We start from the raw sequence: 10095 nt of genomic DNA on the forward strand, positions 1-10095 counted from the left end.
AACTTTTTGTTTAGGGAAAATGTGTGGTAGACCACAACATTCAGAATCACCAGTTTAACCTAACATGCTTGTTTTTAGACTGGGGGGAGGAGTTCCCAGGAGAGAACTGCGTCATGCTCTAAAACAAAGCCATATTTACAATTTGTGGTTGTTTATATATCTAGATGTTCACCTTAGTTAATTTCGCATCAGTTTACAGTTGTTTTGTTCAGTCTTTGTTTACACCTCTAGGAAAATGCATTCCCAGTGTTATTCTGAAGTCATGGGACTACCAGGAATCACTGAGTGATTTGTTTGTGTGTTTCCTATCCCAGCAGCTTCTAGGCAAGATTCAAGGTACACCCTGAACAGCGGTCGCCCATCGAAGGGCGAAAAAAAATTCTATTTTTATTTTTTTGTATTTAAAAATAATGCTGTAATTCAAATAATCAATGGCATTTAAAGGGTTACCCAAAAATGACCAGAGTGTTTGTTACTTTCAAGGATGTCTGAAATTAAGTGATTCATTTAAAAAATCTGAAAAAAAATATTGAGATTATTGTAAATTAGTTTTGGTGCGTGGACACTTTTGTCCACGAAGATAAACAGAGTGCAAATTGCATCAACAGAGTATAAGTTGAGAAAAATGTACGAAAATGACCAAGGAGATCATACGGTTTGACTTGTTTTACATAAACAAATATTGGATAACATGATCTCATTGGCGCCCAATTTCATTATGCTTTTATTATACAGTTACCATTCCCAATAGCCCCTGAAGGCAGCATAATGTAGCAAACCTGTGGGAGGAGGCGGGGTGAGGGGGATGGGTTGTTGAATGATAAAACCAGAGGTGGAGACGGTTTGAGACAGTGGTAAATTTATATCAGCAACCAATCGCCTAGTTTGTGCTTACATGAGCATAATTATTTTTGAGCATTGTTTAAGGTGAGGTGATTCGTTTTGCTTTTCGCTAACAACCTCGCAAGCGTAAGTTAGCATTAAACTACTGATGCTGACGGAGTGGCTGACTTCCGAACCCACCCGATAAGGATAGCTAGCTAGCTAGCCCAGCCTGCTAGGTTAACGTTACCAAACGAATGTTCCTTCACTTGCTGTTTTTAGCAAGGTGATCTTGATTGGTACATTGCTTTCTTTATAGATATGTTTGGTCGTAAGATGGCAGAGGAATTACTCGCTTGTTGCCTACTTAAAGTTATTCCTCAAGCGAATCGTGCACGTTAGCGTTAGCCAGACAATTGTAAAAGGTTCATGTGAGGTGCTGCAGTGACTTGGATGCACCTGTGCCGAAGACATTAAATATACTTGCTGATCCTTAGTATGTTAAAGCTAACTAATATAAACAGGCCAGCTTGGTCTATACCAGGCTGTGTAATCTGTGTTCCAAGTCATTTGGAAAGGACAGAAATGTTTTCACTTCCTTTTAATAATCATGGTTTTGATTGCAGTCTCCTTACATATCAAGAACTCAGTAATGTGCTTTTTAGTTTGAATTATATATGGAGAGGTGTTTACTAGCTCTTACATTTCTAAATATTAATTGTGATGCAGTTATCATTCTCCATAGCCATCAAATCTGGACCCTTGCACATAGTTTCAGTTTAGCTAAGCAGACAAACTGGTATATTGCACTGAATCAATTTTAGCTAGATTTTCCCTAAAACTGAGGACTGGCTATGTGTTTAGCTGCCGGCACTGTGTAGGTGTCTGACCTTATTTTTCTGAGTACATAATGTTTTGTAAATATTTCACTCTGTTTATGCTTCTTTCTCTTCCTGCAGGTGAGTGCTTGTGAAGATGACGATGCCGCATGTAGGGGCAGTGTTTGCAACAATAGCAGGAGTGATGGCTATCATGTTGCACTCCTCTATTCACAAAATAGAGGAAGGACACCTTGCTGTGTACTACAGGTATATTGAAAAATTTACATCTGTGTTTGGTGGAGATTAATATTGAGGCTGTAGATGGCATATTGTCAAATATACTTTTTAAAAAGTAGACATGGAAATACTTTTTCTTACATATTGAGCATGCTTAAAAGTATTTGACCAAAGGTTGCTTAGTTCATAAAGTGTCGTCTTTCACTTCTACCCAGAATTAGATCCAGCTTTGTGGGTGGCCTGACTTCAGGTCCATTACAAATACAATTCCACATTTAATACTTTTTTTTTAATGTGAAATGCAGCTATTGTGGTTCTTGCTTCTTGTGCGGTTTCTTACAAGTGCAGTATGTGTTTGAGCTGAGAATTTCTTGGAATTATATTGTTTTATTTTCTTAGTTTTAATTAATGTGTGGTATGTTCAGTGTACATTAGATTTATACTCCACTGGCTATGTTTCTGCATTTTGTTTATGCTATTCAGATGTTCTATTTTGTCATGTTTGTTTACATTTTTGTATTTGGCCTTCAAGTGTACAATCCAGATAAAAATATTATTTCCTAGGAGATCATGGACTTTCATATAAGTGTAATCTTAGCTGTTGTTGAAAACTTAGACCAAACAATTTGATTGTATTTGTTTCAGAGGTGGGGCATTGCTTACCTCTCCCAATGGCCCTGGATATCACATTATGCTGCCTTTCATTACAACCTACCGATCAGTGCAGGTAAATTCATTTTTCAGTCCTTAAACTTGACCTGTTTAGGGGCATGTCTCTGGTAAGAGCCTGCCATGAAGTATTGCTCATGTAAAACAGGTGGGGTCTTCTATAAATAAGTTGACATTCAGCCATGACTGCAGCAACTCTATTTACAACAAGTTAATATATCTGCCTTGGAATTGCTTGAAATTTTATGAGCATGTCAGAAAAAATATTTTCTCAAGTATAGTTTATAATTTTAAAATAAAATAAAAAAAATGAATGGTCAGGCATTGTCAGGTATCTAAGATAAGCTTTTAAAATCTGTAGTACCAACAACTCAGAACAGATGAGATGTTGCCATCAAATCAGTTGAACTAAAAGTACTTAATGACACTGCAGTTCCCAAGACTTTTAATTAACTTTTATGAACATAATGTGTGCTTTTTTCCATTACTGTATACAACCATTGTTATTTTGTGTTAACTTTAAACAATAATTGTATCCATAACATAACTAGTGACATGCAGCTTAGAAAAACTGAAGGTTTGCGTGTGATGGTTTTTGATGTTTTTGTTTCAGACTACACTCCAAACGGATGAGATAAAGAATGTGCCTTGTGGAACAAGGTACGCCTGAGTTTACTGAAGTAGTTCCGACATTTATCTCCCTTTTGAAACTGATTTTTGTATATATTAAACAGTTTTTTTTTCCTCTTTCTCTCTCCACAGTGGTGGCGTAATGATATATTTTGACAGGATAGAAGTTGTTAATATGTTGGTTCCTTCAGCAGGTACATCTTTGCGTGTACTTGCAATAGTTCCTTATTTACTTGACTAATTAACCATGTTGGCTGCAAGGTATTACAATAAGTCTTGCTTTTATTCTTTTCTTTGTAGTGGTGGACATTGTGAGGAACTATACTGCTGATTATGACAAAACTCTAATTTTCAACAAAATTCATCATGAACTGAACCAGTTCTGCAGTGTACACACGCTACAGGAGGTCTACATTGAGTTGTTTGGTGGGAAGCTTGTTTAATTTTAATGCACCACATTGTGTGTTCATCCCTGAAATTCTCAACACATTTTACACAACAGCATGTATATTCAAACCATTTGCTGTTTTGTGGCATGCAGATATTATAGATGAAAACCTAAAGACCGCATTGCAGAAAGATCTTAACGCTATGGCACCTGGACTGACAATACAGGTATGTAAACATATACTTAACCAACATTTTTTTTTGTTTATTTATTTATTTTGTAAATTGCCCTAAAGTGATCACAATAATAGATAAATAAATAATATTGCAACAAAAACTAAAGTTTATTTTTCCTTCTTATCTTTGGTAAAAAAAAAAAAAAAAAAATCACTAAATTAAATGAAAAATCTTTTCGTTTAATTCAAAATGAATTTGAAGCTAATAGTGGAATAACTAATTGAAGTTGCTCATATTTTTCCTTTCCTTTAGGCAGATTTGAATGTGGTTAAAATTAAATGAAGATTACAATAATAAACAAACTCCAGTTATTAATTTTTTTTCCTTTTAACGTCCTCTGCCCTGTTTCATCATCGAATGAAGGCAGTCCGTGTTACTAAGCCAAAGATCCCAGAGTCTATCAGAAGGAACTTTGAACTCATGTGAGTTTTTAACGTTCTACTCACCTGCACATATTTAGCGCATGCTTCAGTTTACCTGTCACCCAGTTGGTTAAAATGACATTACAAAACTTTTTTCCTCCCTTTTCTGTGTCTGTGTGTGCACAGGGAAGCAGAGAAGACTCGTCTTTTAATAACAGCTCAGACTCAGAAGGTTGTTGAAAAGGAAGCAGAAACTGAAAGGAAGAAGGCCATTATTGGTAAATGCCATGCTTTACTGTAAATCATCAAGCTAGTTTTTTATTTGCATGTCTCAGTCCAGTTTTAGCAGTTTTCCTTTCTCTGTTAGCCATGTGTGACCCCGTTACCATCCTCCACTTTTTGTGTAACTCAAGTTTTTCTGTTTTACAGAGGCTCAGAAAGTGGCTCAGGTTGCAGAGATCCAGTTTAAACAGAAAGTGATGGAGAAAGAGACAGAGAAGAAGATCTCTGAGATAGAGGGTTAGCATCACTGCCTTCAGTTCCTGTCTTTGAAATGGATGAGATTATTTGTTCTGTATGTTGAGATAATTCCTCGTCTGTTTCTTTGTTTTAGATGCTGCCTTCCTGGCCAGGGAGAGGGCAAAGGCTGATGCAGAATATTACAGTGCTGCAAAGTTCGCTGAAGCAAACAGGGTAAAAGCAGTGTTAAAACATATTTATTATGCATTAAAACAATATAGAAATACTCCAAGGCACTTTTGTGAGAGTTACTACATTAGTATTGTGAAGTAAACCACAATATCAACATCTTCAGCTTTTGGGGATTTCTACTTCCCAAGCATGTGTGTTGTGCCTGTGCTAGAGCTGTTTTGCCAAAGCTATAGCTTTGGCTTGAGTTGAGTTGAGCTCTGATTAGAGTTGTTCATACACACACACATCTTCTGTAATGACACTGGTCAGCTCAGCCTTCCTTATAGATAAAAATTCATGTTTAAAGAAGTACAGATTATATTGAGTAAAGCACACTCAACTAGTGTTCAACAGGGAAACTCTGATTAATATCTTTTATTTCACATATTATTCTGACTTCTGATAAAAATATGCAGAGTGCAATAAGATCTTTTTTGTCATGTAGCTGTCCACCATGGTCATGTCAAGAGCCACACCAGACTTATTACAAACACTGATATGACTAAGCACTAATATATTGATGTGTTTGTCCTAAATTGCAGGTGAAGTTAACGCCGGAATATCTGGAGCTGATGAAGTATCAGGCTATTGCAGCTAATAGTAAGATCTACTTTGGTCAGGACATTCCCAACATGTTTGTTGAGGGAACCAACAGCCCCCCAAAGCCGGCGTCGTCCTCTGCTTTTCCCAGTGGCGAACCAGAATTGCTTAAAGCAAAGACAAATAGCCACTGAGTACACAACTCTGCCTCAGCACAGGACAGGAGAACCAGATGAGGACTTGTCTTGTTACTGAAGATGATGGGTGGGGTAGCTTTCAGCTAGTTTGGTGAACCGCATACTTCAGTCTTAAATCAAAAGGGCGAAGAATGAATAAGAGAAATAATGGTGAAAGAAGAGTGAAAATGAAACAGGAGGGACTAGGTATGAATGGAAGTCAACTCCGCTCTTTTGGGGGAGATGAGCTTAAGAAAACAAGAAAATGTCATAGTCAAAATTAAAGCATAAAAATGCTAATGCCTGGGAAGGTGACAGCAAGTAGTCGCCCTAACTTACATGTGCTTTTTATATCATTGCAGCGTTTAACTTTGCTTTTGGAGCTGCCTTCGCTGTTTGTGTGCAAGAGGGATGATTTGTGATTTAAAATTTGTTTGATTTTTGATAGTTTGAGGCTTGGCTGCACTGGAATCTTGACAGATGACACTAATTAATTGTTGGATGGACAATGTACATATGAAGGGGATAAGTAATCTCTGTGCCATCTTTTCTTGCACTGGTTGGTTTCACAGCATGAGTTAATGCTTGGACCATTTAATCACACCTCATGTCAAATGCTGCTCGTGGTGAACTTCTGACACTTGGCCAAGTTATATAGAGATGTTTTAACATTACAGTTCATTACAGATGTAATGATTACAGTTCATCACTACATGGAGCCCATGATCATTTCTATTTGACTGAAATCGTACAAATGTGCTGAGAAAATTTTATTTACAGTGGAGCAATGGATGGGTGTTATGAGATTAGTTTATTCGCTGGTGTTTTCTGTAGTCATCTGAAATCTAATTACATGTTATATTTGCTGGGAAGCAAGGGAGGAAAGAAAATCTAGTTTTGACAAATAATATGGTAGTCCAACAACAAAGTAATCCTTGGGGGTCGCCAACGCTGGGATGTTGTGATTTGTTCTCCATCTTATCAATTTAGAAAGTTTGGTAGGTTTTCATTGTTGGAGTTTTGCATGCTTGATTCAGATGATTAACAGCCCGTGACTGTTTCCCAACTCTCTTCTTACACTGCTTTTGTACACAGATCAATGTAAATTCTCATGAAGTGTATTTGAAATGAGACCGCTGTTCTCTTGCCTGAAACGTACACTCTCCAGAAGCTTAAATATATAAATTACGCTCTGATTTAACGTCCGATAAAAATGAGAATTGTTCAGTTAAAATGAACTATTGTTTTCTGCACCAGCCCCTTCAAATCTACACGATTTATTGTTGACTGTCACCACCTGTCAACAATATTAAGAGGAAGGTCTGTCCAGGTAAAATTAATTAAATATTTTCTATAGTCAGTGTTTACTTTTTTCTAAAACTCAAGTGATTGAATGGTAAATGTCTCAATATTTACCAGTTACGTTAATTTTTTACATTTTTAAGGATCTGGCAAAAAGCATATCCTAATCACGGTAGAAGCTTATGGTTTTTAATTTGTTTAATCTCTGTTCAGTTTTGTGATGACATGAGTTTCAGTACTTTACAACACGCTCTGCTCAGCTTAATGATTAATGTTGACATTGATTTTGAAAATGGTGAAAGTTGGTGCTAGTTTTTAATGTTTTCAGCTTTTTGTTTTTGTTCAGCTCTGGGCTTCACAAACTCTGAAATACTTCCAATACTCAGAATTCAAGCCTTAAAGAATGAGTTACCCCAGACTTGCAGACTGGATGAGTCAATGATTATTACAGACTCAAAAGCTCCACTTTGATTTTAGCTGAGACTAGCAGTGCACACTACTAGTGTTTGGAAGATGGGCTGTTTACGTGATCTGCACATGGCAGTAAAAGGCTGCACTCTGCATTACTTTGGTGGTGGGATTTAAAAAAGATGCAAAATGGGGTATGAACTTTTTTTTTTTTTTTCTTCTGAGGGGGGGGTCAATATTTTGTACAATCTGTGAAATTTGAACATTGTCTCCTTGTTTTAAAAGGTTTATATGCAAAATATTTTCAAGTTTTGACAATGTTCTTATTTAAAATAAAACCTATTTTGGTACCACTACTCTTTGTACTGGTGTCTGTGTGGGGCTGGTCATTGTGTAGTACAGTCAGGTGACCAATAGGAGGTGACCAAATGCCATGCTAGTGAGGCAATGTGGCAAAACAACCCCTTATCCCAAAGATGATTTTTGTATCTATGCAAACCCAAGTAAATCGTCAGGTTATGAGATAGGCAAAATGAGACACTCAAGTTTTCAAAAAGTATTACACAAGATTTTCAATATATCAAATGTGTTTAAAGCATATTTCCATGAGGAATTTGTTAGAAAACACCCAGTGAAACTTAAAAGAATTCAGAGTACATTAGCCAACAAATACTTGATATAAAAAGACTTCATAGTTTGTGTGTTGACTTGTCATTTCAAATCAAAATCAAATCAAGCTTTATTTATATAGCACCTTTCATACATAAAAATAGCAGCTCAAGGTCAATTCGGTCTAGTGGTGTGGTGAAACACTGAGATAAAACACTGTAAAACCAAATCTGAAACAATCTAAAAACCAACCCTGGGTATAAAAGTAATATTGCTAAGACCCATAAAATAAGAGAACCCGGGAAATAGAGAATACAAAATGATAAAACAAATACATAAATGATAAATAAATAGAAGCTGAATACAGCCTGTGTGTTAAGAATAAATAAATGAATAAATACAATAGTAATAATAAAAGTAATGATTAAAATGCTAAACTAAAAAGGTGGGTCTTGAGTCTGTTTTTAAAAATATCCACACTAGGTGCTACCCTCACGTCCTCAGGCAGGCTGTTCCACAAACGAGGGTCATAGAAATAAAAGGAGGACTCTCCGTGGGTTTTTGTTTTTACTCTGGGAACAGTTAAAAGGCCAGTACCAGAGGACCTGAGGGGTCTAGTGGGCTCATAAGATAAAAGCAAATCAGATAAATAAGGTGGGCTAAGACCATTAAGAGACTTAAAAACCAATAAAAGAATCTTAAAATCAATTCTGAAGCTGACGGTTAATTGGTGTAATGTGGGCCCTCTTTCTGGTCTTTGCCAACAGACGTGCAGCTGTGTTCTGTACAAGCTGCAGCTCGTTCAGGTACTTCTTTGGAAGACCAGAAAGAAGAGCATTGCAGTAAACTAATCTTAATGTGAAAAAAGCGTGAATCAGTGTCTCTTACTGACTATGTGGTTGAGGCAGTGTGAGGATGACCAAATGTTTGGTGAAAACTATTTATTACACAGTCCCTGTTGTTCTAGTCCATAACGCGTTGTAAACATCATAAAAATCATAAATCATTAGAGCAACACTGAACCACAAGTCTTGCCTTCTGCACAGCCAGTCAGAAAGGCTGTCCAAATTGTGTTACTGTGTGTGACTTTGGTTGATGACCAGATGAGTGATGGCTTCCTCTTGTGACCTCTCAGGCCCCATGAAGCCCTCTGTATTCTTTAACAGCTGAAACATCAAACTTACTTCCTACTTCCTTGAGGAGGGTTTTTAACTTTTGCCTGACCAGGATCAAATGTTTCTTGAGATTTAAATGTTTAGAAAGGAAAGTGTCAATAAATGTAATTCATCTTCAGGTTTTTTTTTTTTTTTTTTTTTTTTACTTACAGGAGATTTATTTTAGTTTGTTGACTTGAGCTAATTTCATCGGGTGGTTTAATTATCCTGCTGTCGGGTATAACCTGAACAAGTTTGATTTGATTTGCCCTCCTATCTGGGATGTGGAAGCCTCGTATCTGGGATGGGGAAGGTAAGGTTTTGTAGCTTCCTGGCTGAAGCATCACTTTTCTTTCCTTCCTTTTGTCCCTGATCTCGCATCATATCATGCATGATCCATCTTTCCTTGACATCTTCCTGGATATGTCCCTCCCCCAGAGACACGATCCAGGCCCCCATCCAACAGCAAAGTGGCACAAATGTGAATCATCATCAGCAGACAGTGCTTTCATTAATAGCTGCTCTGTTCTGCAGTTTTTTCACACATTCCTATCTTGTGTGTTGCTATTTCTCAGTCCCTCCTGCTGAGATCTTTAGTATTAAGTGTTCTTTTTAGGCCGTTACTTAAAGACAGTTGAGCACTTTAGTTGGCAAACTTAATTCTCTGTTGCTCACCCCGTTTTTGCAAGTTTTGGTCAACTCATATGTTCTTAAATCCTGTTATTTTTAGTAGATCTATTGAAGACACCTAAAGGCCACACAACTCATCTTGAGAAGGGTTCTTCAGGCCGTGAAAACATTTGTCCTTTTGTTGAAGAAAATAACCTTGATAAGGAAAACCCTTATTAAATAACAAAGATGGTATAGAGTTAAGCAAGTGATTCTCAAACTAGATAGGTTTGAATCTCCAAACATTTGACCACAGCCTGCAATACAAACTGTAAAATAGTTAAGATGAAGACATTTTAGACATTGATGTTTAGTAGCATGTGCTTCTGAGTTATGAAAATAGTTTGAGTGATCATTAGTAGAACTTTAATTATAAAAATGA

At 36.8% G+C, this 10095-nt stretch overlaps 1 protein-coding gene across 4 annotated transcripts; it reads left to right on the plus strand.

The window, feature by feature from the left end:
* The first annotated feature begins 800 nt into the window (after positions 1-800).
* On the plus strand, positions 801-7637 carry erlin1 (ER lipid raft associated 1). Of its 4 annotated transcripts, none has more exons than XM_042010434.1 (12): positions 801-969; positions 1782-1910; positions 2526-2607; positions 3163-3209; positions 3312-3373; positions 3480-3605; positions 3721-3794; positions 4167-4225; positions 4352-4443; positions 4595-4684; positions 4779-4858; positions 5398-7637. In XM_042010434.1, exons 2-12 carry the CDS (start codon positions 1798-1800, stop codon positions 5587-5589), a joined length of 1017 nt encoding a protein of 338 aa, XP_041866368.1. In that variant the 5' UTR covers positions 801-969; positions 1782-1797; the 3' UTR covers positions 5590-7637. The 4 variants fall into 4 exon arrangements, with proteins under 4 accessions (XP_041866368.1, XP_041866369.1, XP_041866367.1 ...); XM_042010435.1 differs by having other exon boundaries at positions 802-932; XM_042010433.1 differs by having other exon boundaries at positions 802-927.
* Positions 7638-10095: the final 2458 nt, after the last annotated feature.

Source organism: Melanotaenia boesemani, chromosome 16 (genome assembly GCF_017639745.1).
Source record: "Melanotaenia boesemani isolate fMelBoe1 chromosome 16, fMelBoe1.pri, whole genome shotgun sequence".
Lineage (NCBI taxonomy): Eukaryota > Metazoa > Chordata > Actinopteri > Atheriniformes > Melanotaeniidae > Melanotaenia > Melanotaenia boesemani.

Bases quoted from the DNA above. Each gene is read 5' to 3' on its own strand.
- erlin1 (XM_042010434.1), top strand. From the start codon at position 1,798: ATGACGATGCCGCATGTAGGGGCAGTGTTTGCAACAATAGCAGGAGTG. The intron at 2,608-3,162 runs GTAAATTCATTT...TTTTTGTTTCAG, and splicing joins CAACCTACCGATCAGTGCAG to ACTACACTCCAAACGGATGA. The intron at 3,374-3,479 runs GTACATCTTTGC...TTTTCTTTGTAG, and splicing joins TATGTTGGTTCCTTCAGCAG to TGGTGGACATTGTGAGGAAC.